The sequence below is a fragment of the Procambarus clarkii genome, chromosome 68 (genome assembly GCF_040958095.1).
Source record: "Procambarus clarkii isolate CNS0578487 chromosome 68, FALCON_Pclarkii_2.0, whole genome shotgun sequence".
Taxonomy (NCBI): Eukaryota; Metazoa; Arthropoda; class Malacostraca; order Decapoda; family Cambaridae; genus Procambarus; species Procambarus clarkii.
In genome coordinates this window covers 7,773,253-7,795,442 of record NC_091217.1, presented here as the reverse complement: position 1 = coordinate 7,795,442, position 22,190 = coordinate 7,773,253, and the positions used below count along the sequence as shown (strand labels likewise).

At 43.1% G+C, this 22,190-nt stretch overlaps 1 protein-coding gene across 1 annotated transcript in view; it reads left to right on the top strand.

The window, feature by feature from the left end:
* Positions 1-17,304, top strand: part of LOC123753398 (zwei Ig domain protein zig-8) — a 30,703-nt gene extending 13,399 nt beyond the window's left edge. The window contains exons 2-6 of the mRNA XM_069310814.1: positions 7,410-7,687; positions 11,379-11,589; positions 12,414-12,541; positions 13,899-14,067; positions 16,045-17,304. Of these exons, the coding sequence (XP_069166915.1) occupies positions 7,410-7,687; positions 11,379-11,589; positions 12,414-12,541; positions 13,899-14,067; positions 16,045-16,151 (893 nt within the window). The 3' untranslated portion in view covers positions 16,152-17,304. The remainder of the gene's footprint in view (positions 1-7,409; positions 7,688-11,378; positions 11,590-12,413; positions 12,542-13,898; positions 14,068-16,044) is intronic.
* Positions 17,305-22,190: the final 4,886 nt, after the last annotated feature.

Genomic DNA, 22,190 nt, shown 5'->3' with positions numbered 1-22,190 from the left:
TCAGACACCTTGTCTCTTCCGTGATGGTGGTGGTGATGGTGGTGATGGTGGTGGTGATGGTGGTGATAGTGGTTGTGGTGGTGGTGATAGTGGTTGTGGTGGTGGTGATGGTGGTGATGGTGGTGATGGTGATGGTGGTGGTGATGGTGGTGATAGTGGTTGTGGTGGTGGTGATGGTGGTTGGCTGTACTGATGTCTCTCAGTACAGCGAACCTTGTTTGGTTGTAAGCTTATTGTTAGTTGTATATACATACATGTATGATGCTAATTTTATGTAGTTGAACATCTGCTTATGTTCCCAAGGTGTATATATACGTAAGAGTATTCTTTCTGTTTGTTTTCTGTACTCTGTGTTGAGCTATATATTATGTACAGTGTGTATATATCTGGGTTGTATTTGTGTATATATATATATATATATATATATATATATATATATATATATATATATATATATATATATATAGTGTTCAGTAGATTCGTAAACTGTATCTCTTGTGGTAAGGCGACTTATAGTATTAGTTGAGCCGTTTGGGGATATTACCTGTGGAGAGGAGATTACTGACTTTGTCAAATTTCATGGTTTGTGGACTTTAACTTTCGAGATGAGAGTCCTGACTTTGTCAGAATGTCCAGTCATTGTAACTCTGACGTTTGAAGACGAGTAATTGACTTAACCATTTGTCACGGTAAAGTGGACTTTATCTTTCCTATAGAGAGTTTCTTGACTTAAGTCATATTTCCAGTCATTGTGTCTATTTGAGTACAGATTTTCGACTTAATCATTTGCCAGTCCAGTTGGGGCTTAGTTTTTTCTGAAGGGAAAGTGATAGTTCACTGACTTGTGTTATGATGTTTATGCTGAGATATTGATAGTGATGTTTATGCTGAGATATTGATAGTGATGTCTATGCTATATCCCACTGTGGTTACGTAACGTCACAACCCACCATGTTCACAACCTTTCAGCCAGTCTTGAGTGGACAAGTGTACCAATGTTTTTAAGTGATCTTGGCTTAGTGACATCTGTTATTATCTGTGCTTTGTGCTAATTGACTTCATTGTTGTTTGGTTGTGAGTATGTATGGAGAGATTTGTGTATATAAGAAGCGGTGTTACGGAGATAAGTCCCCCCCCCCTAGTAAACTGGTGGAGTTTACTTAGCCTTTCAGTCTACACTGGATGATATTACTATCTCATAAGTTGAGGCTACGTGGCTCATTGATTCATGATCCACGAGTCTTGCTGTGGAGGATGATAAGATATGAGTCATGATCCAGAGTATTCCTAAATTGTAACTACTGGTGATGGTGATGATGGTGATAATGATAATGGTGATGGTGATGGTGATGGTGGTGGTGATGGTGGTAGAGGAAGTATAGCAGGTGTAGTGATGTTCCAACCTTCACCCCTCACCTGGGACCTAGGTTATCTTGAGGTTATCTTGAGATGATTTCGGGGCTTTAGTGTCCCCGCGGCCCGGTCCTCGACCAGGCCTCCACCCCCAGGAAGCAGCCCGTGACAGCTGACTAACACCCAGGTACCTATTTTACTGCTAGGTAACAGGGGCATAGGGTGAAAGAAACTCTGCCCATTGTTTCTCGCCGGCGCCTGGGATCGAACCCAGGATCACAAGTCCAGTGTGCTGTGCGCTCGGCCGACAGGCTCCCTCAGGAGCCGGAGATCATTTTATAGCGTTTTAAAGAAATTTGTTAATCATCAGAATTGTATCATGCAATAGATAAAGCAAAAATATTATAAAATGACACCAAATGCAAATTCTGAAACGCTTGAACATCTATCAGATTCAAAAATCTATCAGCAGCTCAGTTTAGGTCTCCGGACTATAGCAAGAACTCAAGTTCACTCGAACGCGTACAGAGAATGATGGCAAAATTAATCCCATCAACTTTTATGATAATGATAAGAGATTAAGCTCATTTGCATCCTCTAGATAGACGAGGATTAATGGCTGACATGACAGAAGTACTTAAGGGGGGGTTGAAAGAGTATAAAATAGTGGACATAAATATGTGAAAACTGTGCCCAGCACTGCTAGAAGAACAGAGACAACCACGAACAAAAGAACAGAGACACTAACAACAGAGACACTAACAACAGAGACACTAACAGGCGTCAACAGGAGACAACACATTGACTCACGCAAGCAACATGGAAGCTAACAATGGAGCTAAGGTCTTGCTACGAAGACATTAGCACCACCTTGGCTGCTGCTCTGCTCTCACTAACTCTGCTCTGGATGTGTTGCTCTCGAGGGAGCCTCAGATGCCACCAGCATTCCACCTGATTTGCTTCACTGTTGGTCACAGCTTTACAGTGGCTTCTGGGGAGGTTGTTGGATTGTTGCACATAGCCAAGGTTCACACACACACACAGGATTGGTCACACACAGGTACAGGCAGGGCTCATGTCACATATATATCCAGGGCTCACGTCACATATATACCCAGGGCTCATGTCACATGTAAACCTAGGGCTCACGTCACGTATAAGCCCAGGGCTCACGTCTCGCCTACCTAGAGTTCACTGGCAGATCTCTCTCTCTTGTTCATTTACGGTTGTCTCATCTTAAGATTAGAGGATAAGCTCTAACCGAACTCTTAAGCCCACACGTCCAACAGCCTCACTCCCAGCTCCTAGCTCCTAGCCCACAGCCTACTCCCAGCTCCCAGCCCACACCCTTCAGAACCCACTAAGGTCCCTAGCCTCACAGCCTGCTCAGGGCTCACATTTCCACCCTCAACCCTTGCAAGAATATATGCAAGAAATTCTATCTTGCACTGCAAATGCATTTATCCACTTCTGGAAGCTGTTTCTGTCGATCGGTCAAGCCTTCCAAGAATTCAAGACATTCAGTCTCTAGATTTTGCTTGTGTAGTGATCATTTATATGTTGTCTTGGGATCAACGTGTGTAATCTTTGTAATTTGTAAATTTATGTAATCCCAGAGGATTTACGAGGCTAATTCCGTAACCATCGAAGGCTTTTATACTATTTACTTATAGACACTGGAGATTAGCATAATATATAAACCATTCCTTCAAAAATAGATTTGAAATTATGGCTGTTATATATGAAATGTACAAAATATGAACTATTTTATTTTCTAAAATATATAATAAATTGCCTTTTGTACCATTGGAATTTTAAAGAACAAAAAAGCATAAAAAACTTTTCTAGGCATAAAAGACATAAAAAAAATTATTTTATGTGGGGGGGGGGGGTTAACTAGTTAACTATGGCTGTACTTCAGGCCATAGTAACTAAAGGCTTTATTGTAATTGTGTGACAGGGTTGTAATTTACATCTATCTATCTATCTATCTATCTATCTATCTATCTATCTATCTATATATATATATATATATATATATATATATATATATATATATATATACATACATACATACATACATATATATATATATATATATATATATATATATATATATATATATATATATATATATATATATACATTATATGACATCATATACGAACATTAAAAAGGATTGTATGTACTTCACACGTATGTACTTCAGGTATATACTACATCATTAATGTATTAATTAATGTATTTCCCCATCACTTTGAAAGTAACACTGAAATATTGTGTATATTAAATATAACGGATCTTACAGAATTATAATGGTAATAAAAATAAAAAATAATGCTAAATTATATTTTGAGCGAACAGAGCAATTTCGACGCTCGTGTCGTTCAAAATTAATGTTTATTAACACAAAATTGTGTCCAATAAACTTGAAACATATCATCACAAATTTATAAATATTATTAATTAATATTAAAAATCAATAACTGAGTTTTCTGTTTCAAAATAACAAGGATTTACATATTTTTATTGTAAATTATTGTATTTCATTATCTGTATCTATGAATTAGAGTATCTTTATCTGTCTGTATTCATGTATGAGGTTGGGGCCAAACGCTGGGAGGAAACGCCATAGAAAGAGAGATAGAGAGAGAAAAAGAAGACAGAGATAGGAAGAAAGACAGGGAGAGAGAGGAAGAGAGAGATATGAGACTTATTTACAAATCATAATTGTCTTAAAATTAAATGAATACACACTATAACCCTACCCACCCATGACGTGACTGGAAAGTTATGCTTTCATCTCCCATGTGAGGCTTGTAGCTCATCTCCCATGTGAGGCCTGTGTCTTCATCTCCCATGGGAGGCTTGTGTCTTCATCTCCCATGGGAGGCTTGTGTCTTCATCTCCCATGGGAGGCTTGTGTCTCATCTCCCATGGGAGGCTTGTGTCTCATCTCCCATGTGAGGCTTGTGTCTCATCTCCCATGTGAGACTTGTGTCATTTGGGCCACCATTGTCACTTGGCGTTTGCCTTTCCATTGGAGACTTTCGGCGTTGTGGAGACCTGCTGCATGGGTAACAGCTTCTCCACCCCCCCATATCAACCGACCCTGGCTTTGCGCCCTGAAGAGATGATGGATGCCTACTACTGTGACTATATATATATATATATATATATATATATATATATATATATATATATATATATATATATATATATATTTCCAAACTGCTTCCAAACTGTTTATCCTGTGGCCGAACTAAAATATTCTAATGCTTTAAGAATTAACTTTTAATAACTAGTCTTTGAAAAAAGAACCTTTTAACAAAAATTATCATGATGCTTCAATAAATATTAATTTACGTTTTGTTTTTAATTGGAATATTTAACAGCGCTGACACAACATATAAAATTTGTATTTTCATACTCATTTTTTGAGCGAACACATTTAATTTCAAAATTGTATTAATATATGAATTATAATAATAATCTTAAAACACCGAAACATATTTCTTTAGAGATGTTTAACATGCGCAGTTTGTGGAAAACGGATTAAAATTGAGAAAAAGTTAACATAAAAATGTGTTGAAACAAAAATGATGTTCAATGATGGTCATTGATGTTCAATGATGGTCATTGATGTTCAATGATGGTCATTGATGTTCAATGATGGTCATTGATGTTCAATGATGGTCATTGATGTTCAATGATGGTCATTGATGTTCAATGATGGTCATTGATGTTCAATGATGGTCATTGATGTTCAATGATGGTCATTGATGTTCAATGATGGTCATTGATGTTCAATGACTTCATATGAAATAAATAACTATAAACATTTGCTAATGTTATTCAATTAATATCATTGTTATAAATGTTTAGATAATAATACAAATCACTGGAAATTGTCCCGTGGAACTGTTTTTGTGTTCATGTGTGATATATTAAAATATAGAAAAACGCTTTTAAATTTGGCAGCTATTTTGTAAATAGTGCTTAAAGTGTTGGCCAATAAGTTTTATGATGACATAAAATATAAAAGGCTGACAGTGTGGGACTTTTATGGAGGTTCAAATTAGTGGGACATAATAATAGAAATTCCAAATATATACCATAGCTGTCTTCCAACTTTCTGGTAGATCTCCTGTTTCCAGTTTCTTTTTATACACCATAGATAGTGGCATAGAAAGTGCTTCTGCCCCCCTCTTTTAGGGTTCAGGGAGAGGCACTAGTGGACGATGGTGTCCTCTGCTTGCTGACGGGTGTAGAGAGGACGGAAACCCATGAAGCTGACAGGAGAGGAGCCAGATGTCAGGGGAGAGGAGCCAGATGTCAGGGGAGAGGAGCCAGATGTCAGGGGAGAGGAGCCAGATGTCAGGCAAAAGGACTTCTTGTCCTGGACGTCAAGTCCGGGACTGATATATGTAACTGGGCCGCCATGGTGTCTGCTGCTCAGTGGGGAGCCAGTCGTATCGCGGGCTGTAATGATGGGGGTGTGGGGTGGAGAAGGAAGAATTGGATGCTTTAGGAAGGGGATCGAGAAATCACAAAAGTAGATCAGTAAGAAGGAGATGTTTAGAAGTGTGGGAGATAAACCTTCCTTGTCACAGTTGAAACTCAACTACCTTCTTCTTCTTGAGATGATTTCGGGGCTTTTACTGTCCCTGCGGTCCGGTCCTCGACCAGGCCTCCACCCCCAGGAAGCAGCCCGTGACAGCTGACTAACACCCAGATACCTATTTTACTGCTAGGTAACAGGGGCATAGGGTGAAAGAAACTTTGCCCATTGTTTCTCGCCGGCGCCTGGGATCGAACCATAAACATTTTTTTGAAATCTCTGTGTTATATATATGTAAAACAACAGAGGTCCCAGGACAGATCACTCACAAAGGTTTTCCCACTCTGATGACACTCCTGGATTGTACCTTGATGTGGTTTTGAGAGTTCTTCTACTTCCCAGGCCTGGCCAGGGGGACCCGGCTTGACTTGTGAGAGCTTGGTCCCACAGACCCAATATTGTTAACTCTCTAATATTGTCCAATATTGTTAACCCCCAATATTGTTGTGTGTCTGCCCTCGTCCAACTGAGGGGTAACCATCTTCTCCAAGACAAGATGGTCTAACATTTCAATGTTATCCTTAAGAAACAGAATGTAAGGCTCAGGCAAAGTGAAGACATTGAATGTCTCGTTCTTCCCGCTATCAAATGCATCAAATATATTTTAAAATAATGAGAGTATATTTGTTTAACCGGAGCAGACAAGTTTAACATTGAGCAGACAACCTAGCTTAACTTGAGGAAATTTATCTAACCTGAGCAGACAAGTTTATCTTTCGTAAAAAAAAACATATTTAGCTATGTTGTTCGTCACATAAACGCACATGTGTGTGTAGTCAGGTGTGTGTAGTCAGGTGTGTAGCCAGGTGTGTGACCAAAGAAAAGGAGCATTCCAACGGCGTCCTCTCTCACAGGTCTGCTGACGGCGTCCTCTCTCTCACAGGTCTGCTGACGGCGTCCTCTCTCTCTCACAGGTCTGCTGACGGCGTCCTCTCTCTCTCTCACAGGTCTGCTGACGACGTCCTCTCTCTCTCTCAGGTCTGCTGACGACGTCCTCTCTCTCTCTCTCACAGGTCTGCTGACGACGTCCTCTCTCTCTCACAGGTCTGCTGACCGCGTCCTCTCTCTCACAGGTCTGCTGACCGCGTCCTCTCTCTCACAGGTCTGCTGACGACGTCCTCTCTCTCTCACAGGTCTGCTGACGACGTCACTCTCTCACAGGTCTGCTGACGGCCTCCTCTCACAGGTCTGCTGACGACGTCCTCTCACAGGTCTGCTGACGAAGTCCTCTTCCACAGGTCTGCTGACGGCGTCCTCTCTCACAGGTCTGCTGACGAAGTCCTCTTCCACAGGTCTGCTGACGACGTCCTCTCTCACAGGTCTGCTGACGACGTCCCCTCTCACAGGTCTGCTGACGACGTCCCTCTCTCTCACAGGTCTGCTGACGACGTCCCTCTCTCTCACAGGTCTGCTGACGACGTCCTCTCTCTCACAGGTCTGTTGACGGTGTCTGCCTGCGGGGGACCTGAAGATGTCGAAGCCGCCTACCCGCTGACAGAGGTGACGGAACTGACGCCGCTCGACCACACCAGCCTGACGGGAGCCCTGACGGCTGACGACGAGGATGACGAAGCAGAGAGACTCGAGGACGAGGAGGACGAGGACGAGGAGGAGCCCTACTTCGATGCCTCGATGTCCCCGACCTACACCGCTTACCTGGGCAAGACGGCCACTCTTACCTGTATAGTCCATGCCGCCAAGAGTGACAAGTCCGTAAGTAGGAGAGGACAGGAGAGAGAGAGAGAGAGAGAGAGAGAGAGAGAGAGAGAGAGAGAGAGAGAGAGAGAGAGAGAGAGAGAGAGAGAGAGAGAGAGAGAGAAAGGTGAGCCTACGGTGACCGGATGTCAGCCAGAGACGTGCGCAACCGTGCGAACCTGACGGGTTAAGACGGGTTAAGACGTGTTAAGACGGGTTAAGACGTGTTAAGACGGGTTAAGGCGGGTTAAGACGGGTTAAGACGTGTTAAGACGGGTTAAGACGGGTTAAGACGAGTTAAGACGGGTTAAGACGAGTTAAGGCGGGTTAAGACGTGTTAAGGCGGGTTAAGACGTGTTAAGACGGGTTAAGACGTGTTAAGACTGATTAAGACGTGTTACGATTTATTAAGACGGGTTAAGACGTGTTAAGACGGGTTAAGACGTGTTAAGACGGGTTAAGACGTGTTAAGACGTGTTAAGACGGGTTTAGACGTGATAAGACGTGTTAAGACTGGTTAAGACGGGTTAAGGGTTAATGTCCCTCCCCACGGAAGAAGCTCAAGTAGTTCCGGGTCACAGAAGGGTCGTTCAGTGGTTGGCCAACTACACACCGGCGGCGCTGCTGTCAATTACTGGACAAGTTATTGAGACAAAAAAATGACACAATCTGAAAACAAATGTTATCGTTATCGGTGTAAAGTTAATGTGGTTTCCGGGGCAGTCATTCTCCCGCTGATTAACTGCGCCTCTTCCCTGAGGGAGCCGGTCGGCCGAGCGGACAGCAAGCTGGATACGTGATCCTGTGGTCCCGGGTTCGATCCCGGACGCCGGCGAGAAACAATGGGCAGAGTTTTTTTCACCTTATGCCCCTCTGTTACCTAGCAGTAAAATAGGTACCTGGGAGTTAGTCAGCTGTCACGGGCTGCTTCCTGGGGGTGGAAGCCTGGTCAAGGACCGGGCCGCGGGGACACTAAAGCCCCGAAATCATCTCAAGATAACCTCAAGATAGCCTCTCACATGCTTCAAGCGACCATCTTACGACGAGGACATCTAGGATAAAACACACACAAGACTCCCTACAGTAAACCAACAAACACACACAAGACTCCCTACAGTAAACCAACAAACACACACAAGACTCCCTACAGTAAACCAACAAACACACACAAGACTCCCTACAGTAAACCAACAAACACACACACAAGACTCCCTACAGTAAACCAACAAACACACACAAGACTCCCTACAGTAAACCAACAAACACACACAAGACTCCCTACAGTAAACCAACAAACACACACAAGACTCCCTACAGTAAACCAACAAACACACACAAGACTCCCTACAGTAAACCAACAAACACACACAAGACTCCCTACAGTAAACCAACAAACACACACAAGACTCCCTACAGTAAACCAACAAACACACACAAGACTCCCTACAGTAAACCAACAAACACACACAAGACTCCCTACAGTAAACCAACAAACACACACAAGACTCCCTACAGTAAACCAACAAACACACACAAGACTCCCTACAGTAAACCAACAAACACACACAAGACTCCCTACAGTAAACCAACAAACACACACAAGACTCCCTACAGTAAACCAACAAACACACACAAGACTCCCTACAGTAAACCAACAAACACACACAAGACTCCCTACAGTAAACCAACAAACACACACAAGACTCCCTACAGTAAACCAACAAACACACACAAGACTCCCTACAGTAAACCAACAAACACACACAAGACTCCCTACAGTAAACCAACAAACACACACAAGACTCCCTACAGTAAACCAACAAACACACACAAGACTCCCTACAGTAAACCAACAAACACACACAAGACTCCCTACAGTAAACCAACAAACACACACAAGACTCCCTACAGTAAACCAACAAACACACACAAGACTCCCTACAGTAAACCAACAAACACACACAAGACTCCCTACAGTAAACCAACAAACACACACAAGACTCCCTACAGTAAACCAACAAACACACACAAGACTCCCTACAGTAAACCAACAAACACACACAAGACTCCCTACAATGTATGGTCGTGATTAAAAGCAAACCTGAAGAACCTAAAGTGTTTGAGGCGTAGTGTTACAGATGTTGGAGAAATGTTGACAATGGGTACCACGGTCACCCCACCCCCTTGGGGGGGGGGAGGTTGGGGTGGGGGTTTGGGGGTGTTGGGGGGGGGGTGTTGGGGTGTTGGGGGGGGGGGGCGCTTCAGGGAACAACAGCCTGGCTTTTGTGTTTCTTCTGGGTAAACAAAACCTATTCACTGTTCATTTCAGACCCCTCGCTGATTCAGCCTTTATGCCTTCCTCCGTTTCTTTCTTCCTTCATTCTTTTATATTTTTATTTCCTTCCTCCCTTTCTCATTTCTTTCCTTCGCCTCTTTATCATATCTTTCATTTCTCCTTTCCTCCCTATGGGTCTTTCTCATTAGCTTTTTCTTTTCTCCCTTCTATCCTTCATTCTTTTCTCTCTCTATCTCTTTTAGTTCTTTCCCACTCTTCCTTTCTTCCTTCCTCTCTTCCTTACTTCCTGTCCACGCTCCTTCATTCTCTCTCTTTTTGTCATCCAGCTAAGTCATACCCATCACAGGCTGCTTGAACAACTACATATATATATATATATATATATATATATATATATATATATATATATATATATATATATATATATATATATATATATATATATATATATATATATATAAGTTTGTGAGGGTACCACCTCTGGTGCCAATGTGGGGACCCATAGCCTCGGAGAAGAAAATAAAAAGTATTCAGAGGAGACCTTGTGGTTTCTCACTGAACACCAATATTATCTTCTCCTACCACCCCCATTCTTTTGTATGTACACATATATATTTACTTTATTTGAACTTTGTTACAAAAAAGGAGTTACATATGGGTTACAAAGATGGTTGTCATAGGTTGTCGAGTTCCTCCAGCTCCTCAGATGGCGGGCAGGAACCCTGGATGCAGTGCGCATTTCCCCTCTGTATCGCCACACTGAGGCGCTGGAAAAGAAAGCTTGCAGCTCTCGGGTCCCTTGTTGTTTCAATGAGCCTAGAACCCAGTTCCTTCAAAAAACCTTTATATATATATATATATATATATATACACTGTGATGGCTTAGACAAGGTCCGAAACTTCGTTTATGTTCTCTAGTATGTTCTTGTTCTCTAGAATGTTCCTGTTCTCTAGTATGGTTCTCTGGTATGTTCTTGTTGTTCTTAGTTATTTTTGTTCTGTTCTGTTGTTTTGTTCTCTGGTTTGACAACAGGAAGGGCTGGCCAGACACTGCCTGTTGTGAGTGGAACAACAGGAAGGGCTGGCCAGACACTGCCTGTTGTGAGTGGAACAACAGGAAGAGTGGAGAATTAAGGTATAGGGAGTTAAGGAATAAAGAGCTCGTTTACCTGTGAATGAGATAATTAGTATGAACTCTCCCGGACAGGTGTGTGAAGATCACACTGGCTCTCACTCAAGCCAAGAAGCTTAACCCTTCCTCCTCCAGAAGCCTCTGAAGCTTCTGTTTACCTCTCACTCCACCAATGAACCAGAGAAGCTCTTGATTACTCAATCAATTAGCTTTGTTTACATCTGAAGCACCACGTGTTTACCTGTGAATGAACCAATCAATCCGAGCTCTTCCTCCGTCAGGTGTCGTGGATACGGGGCCGGGACTTGAGGATCCTGACGGTGGGGCGATACACCTATACTACTGATCTCAGGTTCGAAGCGCTTCATCAGCAGGCGAGCACAGAGTGGACTCTCCGAGTCAAGTCCGTTCAGCTACGTGATCAAGGGAATTATGAATGTCAGATCACCACCAAACCCATCAGGACCTTCAACGTCTTCCTCAAGGTGGTAGGTGTGTATATCCCACTTGTTCACCTGTTCACCTGGTCACACACCTCCTGTGTTCATTTCGGTCGTCAGTGGATGATTAATTGTATGATATATGTAAATATGTAAATACATGGACATATTTACTGAACATTCGACTATTATGTTATTATTATGACTTTTATGTAAATAATGTACTAATGTGTTGTGTAAATTCCATTAAAAAGATTGCATTTACATTTTATTATATCGTATTTACTAGCGGCTAAAGACCTTAAATCCTGTTCATTTGCTCGCTAAGTAAGAGAGGTCGGTGGAGTTAGGATCGTAGTTGGGTGTTCATCTGTTCACGTGTATGTTCTGGACCTGAACACAAGGAGAACCTGTGGAAGGAAAGTCGGAGTCCTTGCAAGAACAGAAAGCATAGTCTAGTTAGGAGTTGCCGAAGGTGGAGGCACGCAGCTCCTCCCGTGGTAGGAGTCTAGTTAGGAGTTGCCGAAGGTGGAGGCACACAGCTCCTCCCGTGGTAGGACGGAAAAAGCAAGTATTGGGGAGCAAATAAAAATAAATAGTGAAAAGCGAAGGGTGGGAAATGGTGAAAGGAGAGAGAGAGAGAGAGAAAGTGACTGTGAGAAAGACATTTATGTGTTCCACATTTGTTCAAGTGTTTTATATGGTTGTTCCATCTGTGTGTGTGTGGAGATGGTGACGAAACATGAAGTGCAAGGAAGAGGGGGGAATAGGGGGTACAAGATGTAGCAATTTGCAGCCGGAAATATAGAGAGAAAGTTACAAGGAGGAAGAGGAAAGGAACTAACATCAAGTCATTCTCTCTCTCTCTCTCTATAGAGCCGACGGTGGAGGTCCTGGGCGCTCCAGACATCTACGTCAATAGAGCCAGTATGATCAACCTGACCTGCATTGTTCACCACGCTCCCTACCCCCCTGAGGCCATCACCTGGTTCCATAACAACCATGTGAGTTACTTCACACACATACCAAAATATCTATCTATCTATATCACCATATCACCATATACTCATGGAAGGAGGGTAGACAGTTGGTGTGGGACTACACATGTGTATCCACCCTGGCTGACACCTATGTACACTTGGGAGCTGATCAAGCAGGTGGGGCGGCCAACCACAGGGAAACAGCAAAATCACTCAAGTACAGGCGACTGGAAGGTCAATACCTCTTTGTTCCCATAGCGTCTGAGACGCATGGCCCCTGGGGCAAGAGTGCCTTGGGATTTCTCAAGGAATTGGGGTCCAAGCTCATTGACGTCACCAGAGACCCAAGGGCTTCCAGTTTTTTATTTCAGCGTCTCAGTGTGGCGATCCAGAAGGGAAATGCTTGCTGCGTCCTCGGTTCCTGTCCAGAAGCGGAGGAGCTTCAAGAGATCCATAACCTTTAGGCATTTGTCTTGTATGTTTTGTAACCTTTAAATACACAATAAAGGAAAAAAAAAAAAAAAGGGAAGGGGGTGGTAGGAGAAAAGCACACAGAAACTGTATTGGAGGGGACCCACATTCCCTCCAATGCGTTATGTGTGGTTTCCTCCGAGGCTATGGGTCCCCCTTCTTCCAGCCAGAGGTGGTACTCCCTTCCCTATTTAAAAAAAAAAAAAAAAAAAAAAAAAAAAAAAAAAAAAAAAAAAAAAAAAAAAATCTATCTATATATATAAACATTAAAAAGAGAGTTGAACTTTTCAAGTAAATACAATTTGTTTGTGTTACTGGGAAAATGTAATTGTGAGTCAAATTGAATTTCCGGTCGTCTATATATTAATTATAATATCACCATTTTTTTAAGGTAATATGTATATATAAGAATTACTTCATACATTTTTGTTTCCGATGCCTTAATGTCTCACTATTATTACTATTATTTGTCAGTCTTCCCTCACTATCTGAGACCCTGTAGTGGCACCCTTTGATATCATTAGAAGATGGTGAGAGAGAGAGAGAGAGAGAGAGAGAGAGAGAGAGAGAGAGAGAGAGAGAGAGAGAGAGAGAGAGAGAGAGAGAGAGAGAGAGAGAGAGAGAGAGAGAGAAAGAGAGAGAGAGAGAGAGAGATGAACATGAAGTGTTAGAGAGGAAACAAATATGAAAGCAAAGACGTACAGACTAAGACAGGCACACACACACACACACACACACACACACACACACACACACACACACACACACACACACACACACACACACACACACACAACAATAAGAAAGGAGGCTCACAGTGACATGATCCAGACATTCAGAATACATCTCTCTCTCTCTCTCACTCTGTCCCCCCCCCCCCTCTCTCTCTAATACGTGCCACCCCCCACAGACCATCAGCTACACGTCCCCCAGAGGAGGGGTGAGCGTGGTGGAAGAGCGAGGAGAGACCACTACCAGCTTCCTCTTACTTCAGCAGGCCAGAGCCACCGACTCCGGAACCTTCACTTGTCAGCCGGAGGGGATGGAGCCGGCCCTGGCCACCTTACATGTCCTGGACGGTAAGTAGCCGAGCCCGGGAGTATAGTCTTCCTCTCTCACTACATTTTGGGATAGTTAAGCGCTGAAGGAGTCGGTTAAATCGGCTCCAGCGGTACAGCTTAACATGTTAACTTGTGTAGTTTGAGGCCAGATGTAGCAAGGTAAATGTGTGTGTGTGTGTGTGTGTGTGTGTGTGTGTGTGTGTGTGTGTGTGTGTGTGTGTGTGTGTGTGTGTGTGTGAGTGTGTGTGTGTGTGTGTGTGTGTGTGTGTGTGTGTGTGTGTGTGTGTGTGTGTATATGTGTGTGTGTGTGTGTGTGTAGTGTGTGTATGTGTGTGTACTCACCTTAGTTGTGCTTGCAGGGGTTGAGCTTTGGCTCTTTGGTCCCGCCTCTAAACTGTCAATCAACTGGTGTACAGATTCCTAAACTTATTGGGCTCTATCATATTTACACTTGAAACTGTTTATTGGAGTCAGCCTCCACCACATCACTGTCTAATGCATTCCATTTGTCAACCACTCTGACACTAAAAAAGTTCTTTCTAATATCTCTGTGGCTCATTTGGGCACTCAATTTCCACCTGTGTCCCCTAGTTCGTGTGCCCCTTGTATTAAATAGCCAGTCTTTGTCTACCCTATCAATTCCTATGAGAATCTTGTATGTGGTGATCATGTCCCCCCTACCTCTTCTGTCTTCCGGCGGCGTGATGTTTAATTCCCGTAGTTTCTCCTCGTAGCTCATACCTCTCAGTTTGGGTACTAGTCTGGTGGCAAACCTATAAACCTTTTCCAGTTTAGTCTTATGCTTGACTAAAAATGGACTTCATGCGGGAGCCGCATACTCCAGGATTGGTCTGACATATGTGGTATACAAAGTTCTGAATGATTCCTTACACAAGTTTCTAAAGGCCGTTCTTATGTTGGCCAACCTAGCATATAAACGCAATGGGGAGCCGGTCGGCCGAGCGGACAGCACGCGGGACTTGTGATCCTGTGGTCCTGGGTTCGATCCCAGGCGCCGGCGAGAAACAATGGGCAGAGTTTCTTTCACCCTATGCCCCTGTTACCTAGCAGTAAAATAGGTACCTGGGTGTTAGTCAGCTGTCACGGGCTGCTTCCTGGGGGTGGAGGCCTGGTCGAGGACCGGGCCGCGGGGACACTAAAGCCCCGAAATCATCTCAAGATAACCTCAAGATATATGCCGCTGAGGTTATCATCTTGATATGAGCTGCAGGGGACAGGTCTGGCGTGATATCAACCCCCAGGTCTTTCTTGGGGGTTGATGGTCATTACCTATCACCAGGTCGTTTACAGGTAATGACCTGTAAACATGTCATTAACGTTAATTAGAAACAGAATTGATCCCAGCACCGATCCTTGAGGTACTCCACTCGTTACTGTTCGCCAGTCCGACTTCTCTCGCCCCTTACCGTAACTCTCTGGGTCCTTCCTGTTAGGTAGTTCCTTACCCATACTAGGGCCTTTCCGCTTACTCCCGCCTGCCTCTCAAGTTTGAATAGCAGTCTCATGTGCGGTGCTGTATCAAAGACCTTTTGGCAGTCCAGAAATATGCAATCTGCCCAACCTTCTCTGTCCTGCCTTATCTTCGTTATTTTATCATAGAATTCCAAAAGGTTTGTTAGGCAAGATTTCCCTTTCCAGAACCCATGTTGGTGTTTGTCTACGAACCTAATGTTCCCAATCAAATGTGTGTGTGTATGTGTGTATGTGTGTGTGTGTGAGTGTATATGTGTGTGCGTGTGAGTGTATATGTGTGTGTGTGTGTGTATGTGTGTGTGTGTGTGTGTGTATGTATGTGTATGTGTGTGTGTGTGTTTCCTCTACGTACAGACGTAGAGGAAACGAAACAATAAGTGAAGAAAGCAGCCGGGGACACAAGGAAGGAGGGGCGACAACGCGTATAGCAAGTAGAGAACAGTAGAGGCATGTGGTACGCTGTCTACCCGTGCAAATTATCACTAGTGTTCCGTGTTGCAGGGGAGCACCAGGCGGCCATGCAGACCAACTCTAGCTGCGTCTGCGCCCCTAGGCTCTCCGCCTTCCTGGTCGTCGCCTTCATCGTCACCTGCTGCGCCGTCTTGTGAAGCCAAACCTTAACGGACCGGCCATCGGCGTCAGGACTTGGGGCGAGACATGGACCACGACGCTTCGGACCCGACGCGTGGGCCGTCAGTAAACAAAGGGACATGAGCGTGAAGCAGGTCACCTGATGCTCCTCGCTTCATTACCTGTTTCATCAATATGTTTCAGGGGTAAATTTACACCTGACTAGACTTCCAGATCGGCTCTTCGGGGAGAGAGAGAGAGAGAGAGAGAGAGAGAGAGAGAGAGAGAGAGAGAGAGAGAGAGAGAGAGAGAGAGAGAGAGAGAGAGAGAGAGAGAGAGAGACAGAGAGAGAGAGAGAGAGAGACAGAGAGAGAGAGAGAGAGAGAGAGAGAGAGAGAGAGAGAGAGAGAGAGAGAGAGAGAGAGAGAGAGAGAGAGAGAGAGAGAGAGAGAGAGAGAGAGAGAGAAAACGAGAAGGTAATATGTAAATTTATAGGGATGACTGGCCAATGATGAGGAGTGATGTATTGAAGCCTCAACAAACAAGACTTAAAGACTGGCCTCAGGGGAGGGGGGGGGAGTTAAGTTATTAAACAACTTAAGGTTACAACTGTTCCAAAGGTTACAAGGTTACAACTGTTCCAAAGTCTGTTGTGTTAGCTGATAATTACACTTAAAAACGCAATTATCTGGTAATCTTGGGAAATTTGTTTAATATATAATAAACATGAACTATGAAAATTATATGGTTTCTATGTATAATTAATGAAAGTTAAACATTAAGTTATTTAACATTAACCTGCAGGTATGGAAACTATTAATTGTTACTGTAATGATTTCCTTAAGAAATAAGACTCTAGCATGAGACGCAAGAATCACTGCCAAATCACTTCCTCAGCGAAATCTTTAAAAAAAAAAATTGTTTCCTTAATCTCTCGCAAGGTGTTTACCAAACCTTTTAAAAGCATCTATCACGAACTGAACTGAACCTCGTTCCAGGAATACGAAGATTACGAAGCTTCTCGTTAAATCATCTACATAACCGATTCAAATTAATGGAAAAAGTCACTTCTAAATTTGATCCATGAGACTATTGTTGGAGTCTGTCTGTATCTGCCCTCATCAGCTGGTCAGTGTGGCATTTAAACTGTCTAGAATTACCGTCAATTAAGTGCCAAGAAGGTGTTTTTTTTTTTTTTTTTTTTTGGGGGGGGGGGGGTTTAACGTGCCATCAACCATGTTGTGGTGGGGTTGTTTACTGAGGTAAAGGGAACACAGCAGCAACAGCCTGTTGGATCAAACTCTCACAAGTCAAGCCTGGCTTCGGGCCGGGCTTGGGGAGTAGAAGAACTCCCAGAACCCCATCAACCAGGTAACTGTGAAAACGTTTAGCCTACTGCCGGCCCAAGATACTGGCCAACAGTGATCACACACTAAAGACACTGTCCAACAGTGACTAGACACTGGCCAACAGTGGTCACACACTAAAGATACTGACCAACAGTGACTAGACACTGGCCAACTGTGACTAGACACTGGCCAACAGTGGTCACACACTAAAGACACTGTCCAACAGTGACTAGACACTGGCCAACAGTGGTCACACACTAAAGACACTGTCCAACAGTGACTAGACACTGGCCAACAGTGACCAAAAACTGGCCAACTGTGACTAGACACTGTCCAACTGTGACTAGACACTGGCCAACAGTGACCAAACACTGGCCAAATAACCATTGGGTGTGTTCAATGGGAACATGTCAATTCCTTTCTCTCTCTCCAGCAAAGAGAGTGCCAAATACGGCACTCATCCGCCAAGCTCTTGCTGGGGGAGGTAAATCAACCTTTTGTAAATATCTCAGTGTTCTTCAGTACTGTGTTCTCTAGACCATAACATGCAAGTGGAGTCCTTTCTTTTCTTTTTACCGTGATTTTTGATACCATTAATGGAAGAAGATATGTACGTGGAAATTCCTGTGTGTAAATATGATTCACTGCTGTTCTTTTCTGGTGATATATATATATATATATATATATATATATATATATATATATATATATATATATATATATATATATATATATATATATATATATATATATATATATATATATATTTCTTGAGGTTGTCAGGCGTCTGAGGTGGTTCTCAGAAGATCGTCTTGATATTTGTTCGCACAGTGTAGCGAGGTATTGAGCGAGAGGAGGAGGAGCTTGCAAGAGAGAGACCAAATATGCAAGGGCAACATGGAAGAGTATATAGGAAAATCATCATCATCCACATCATCCACATTATAGTTATCAATGTGTGCCTATGGGAAATGCATGGATAGCTGATTGACAATACTTCATATTCGCTACATCGTATCATCATATTTCTTCATATTCGCTACATCGTCATGTTATATTCCATCATATTCAGCACATCACCATCAAATATACACCCGTTACTCATCGCAATGTCCTCCGCGAATTCATACACTCATACACCCGTTATACACACGCTGCTCTCTTATTGAGAGTGATGATGATATGATGATGATGATGATGATAGTGATAGAGAAACTTACTACAATGTCATAGTGCTTGAATGAAGGTGAAGTAAAGACACCAATATATGTATAAATGTATTACAAAATAAATTTTCGGGTGTATCTTGCATACTTTCTCAAGGTGTAGCATACAATGTTCTACAATGAACCGAATACAATGTTCTACAGAACATTATATACAACACCTTGAGAAATGATGAAATTTACATCCAAAAACTTGTTTTTTTAAAATACAATCATACAAATAATGGGACTTTCCTTCAGGATGATAGTGATGAAGATAGTGATAATGATAATGACGGATACTGTGTGACCAATTTAAAGGGTTTTGTTGTACTGTACCATATGTAAATATTGTACTATATATATTTGTATATGAAAATAATAAAGGAATACTCTCATTCTTTTCCTTCTCTGTGAGACTTACCTTCAATGGTCATTATATATATATATATATATATATATATATATATATATATATATATATATATATATATATATATATATATATATATATATATAAAGGAGTACCACCTCTGGCTGGTGGAAGGGGACCCTTAACCTCGGAGAAAAGCACACATAATGCATTAGAGATGAATATAAATATATATGTATATATACATATCTATATATACATTATAAAGACAACTAAAGGAAGACGAACAGAAACTACAGGAAGTGGCGCCGTTTCGATCCAACTTGATAACGGTTTGAGATGGACCGAAACGTCCCAAAAGGGTTGGTGTGCTATGTTCGCTACCGGTGGTAAGGTGGGATAACTACTAGACTGCCACTTGTTCGGCCCGGGTTCGAGTCCCTGAGCGGGTCTAATAGAGTGATATATACATTTACACTTATGGCATGCATTTGTGTATATTTTTAGTCCGAACTAAGCTCGTATACCGTAACCTAAATAGGCCGAATACATTGTAAGAATTGTTATATATATCTTTTAGCTTAGTAATACGTCTTATATTGTGACTGTTTATGCCTCCAAAGCATAGAAAATGGCTGTTTTTCTCCTCAAACTTTAGTTTGCCCTCAGACAACTTAGGATATGTGGGCCTGCGGGCCGCTCCAAGCAACAACAGCCTGGTGGACCAAGCTCTCGCAAGTCATGCCTGGCCCCGGGCCGGGCTTGTGGAGTAGAAGAACTCTCAGAACCCCATCCAGGTACAATCCAGGTACGTCTTGAAGCTACAATGGTCCTGTCAAAAACAATTTTCAGTCTCATTAAACTAACCAATTAGGATACACAGTACCATGCTTTCTTAATTACAGAGTAGAGCCAGCAGAACTGGTGATTACAGGTACAAGCAGGTAAGCAGTGGTAGGCCAACACACACACACACACACACACACACACACACACACACACACACACACACACACACACACACACACACACACACACACACACGTGTCAGTAACTGGCCTGACCTCACACACTTTTTATCTTGCGCGATCATAAATCCTTCTCTTATAGCTCCCCATCTGACCAATTAATCCTCTCAGATTTCTCTGGTTAAACTGCCGTATCACCTAATTCCCCCTCTCTGCCCTCTCACACTTTTCTTGCCTCCTCTCTCTCTCTCTCTCTCTCTCTCTCTCTCTCTCTCTCTCTCTCTCTCTCTCTCTCTCTCGCCCTCCTTTATCTGCTTTTACACTCACTACTCTTCGCCCATCTTCCCTTCCCATTTCTCACATATTCCTCACACGTCCTCGGGCACTATCTCTTCCTTTCTTTCCCAAGCATCACTCTCCCCTCGGCCTTCCTCTCCCATACCTATCATCTCTCTGTTTCCCCTCCCAGCTGTCAGGGACGATATTAGCTAACACTCTCACTCTCTCTCTCTCTCTCTCTCTCTCTCTCTCTCTCTCTCTCTCTCTCTCTCTCTTACCCTACTTTTACTCTCACCTGTTCCTTGTTCTCTCTCTCTCTCACTCACCGTCACTCTCTTACTCACTGTTGTTCATTCACTGCTCCTCACCCATTCACAGTGCTCAGGTGTAGTAATGGCTCTCAAAGGTGCCAATTTCTCTTTACACAGGAAATGGGTGTGCAGTGTTTGTATATGAGTGAGAGAGAGAGAGAGAGAGAGAGAGAGAGAGAGAGAGAGAGAGAGAGAGAGAGAGAGAGAGAGAGAGAGAGAGAGAGAGAGAGAGAGAGAGAGAGAGAGAGAGACAGACAGACAGACAGACAGAGAGATACATTATGGGATGAACAATAGGGAGATGGCCAGAAGCTGGCATATTAGAAATAATAGTGAAAATACGTCAGGAGGAACCCTGCAAAAGCCTTTGAGCTAACCAATGCTCCCTTACACAGCGGAGGATAAGGGAAGCCAAGAACACGCCCTTGCCTTTGCCAAAGGCAGTCTGCTCGACAGAGAAGCTAAAGTCAAATTTCAAGTAAAAAGCAAAATCTCAATGGGACATGGGACTCAGCAGGGGATGAATACTAAGTCCCCTGTTTACATGGGTATGTACGAATACCCACTTGCTCCCCCCCCTCTCACTCTCCCCATACCCACGACCCACAGCCCTCCCTCATCAATCATGGGGGGTCACGGGACATTTAATGAACCGATCGAAAATCTTTCAAATGGAAAGTTTCCATAGAGCTGTCGTCAGGCGTTTGGGGGGGGGGGGACAGCAGGTGTTCGGAATATCTCACTTTAATGTCAACAGTTCGAAATTTCACGTCACAGTGGCTCCTGTCAGAACAAACAGGTTATATATTTTGATAGCGTTTGCTAAAAGCAATATATATAACACGGGGTTAAAATGTATATATGTATGTAAACTGGGAGAGAGGGTTTTCTTTTGTTTGTGTGGGGGGGGGGAGTATGTTGATGGGGAGATCTCTTGTGTATGTTTGTATTGCTGTTTTGCTGGAAATACTTGTGTTGATGACAGCTTCTTTCATCAGGGACACACACACAGTGTGAGGTGTGGGCCTATCATAGTGTATGGAGGGAGTATTATGAGTTAGCTGGTCCCTTATGCCTCATAACTCATTAAATTACTCACTTGTAATACCATCAGGAGACATGAGAAGCAGTTTCTTGGATATACTGTGTGCTCTCTCTCTCTCTCTCTCTCTCTCTCTCTCTCTCTCTCTCTCTCTCTCTCTCTCTCTCTCTGTCTCTCTCTCTCTCTCTCTCTCTCTCTCTCTCTCTCTCTCTCTCTCTCTCTCTCTCTCTGGTGGAAGTGTCATCTGTAAGACACTCCTTGGCCCTTGGAAATACAATTTCTATAATTCTCTCTCTCTGTCTCTCTGTCTCTCTCTCTCTCTCTCTCTCTCTGTCTCTCTCTCTCTCTGTCTCTCTCTCTCTCTCTCTCTCTCTCTCTCTCTCTCTCTCTCTCTCTGTCTCTGTCTCTCTCTCTCTCTCTCTCTCTCTCTCTCTCTCTCTCTCTCTCTCTCTCTCTGGTGGAAGTGTCATCTGTAAGACACTCCTTGGCCCTTGGAAATACAATTTCTATAATTCTCTCTCTCTCTCTCTCTCTCTCTCTCTCTCTCTCT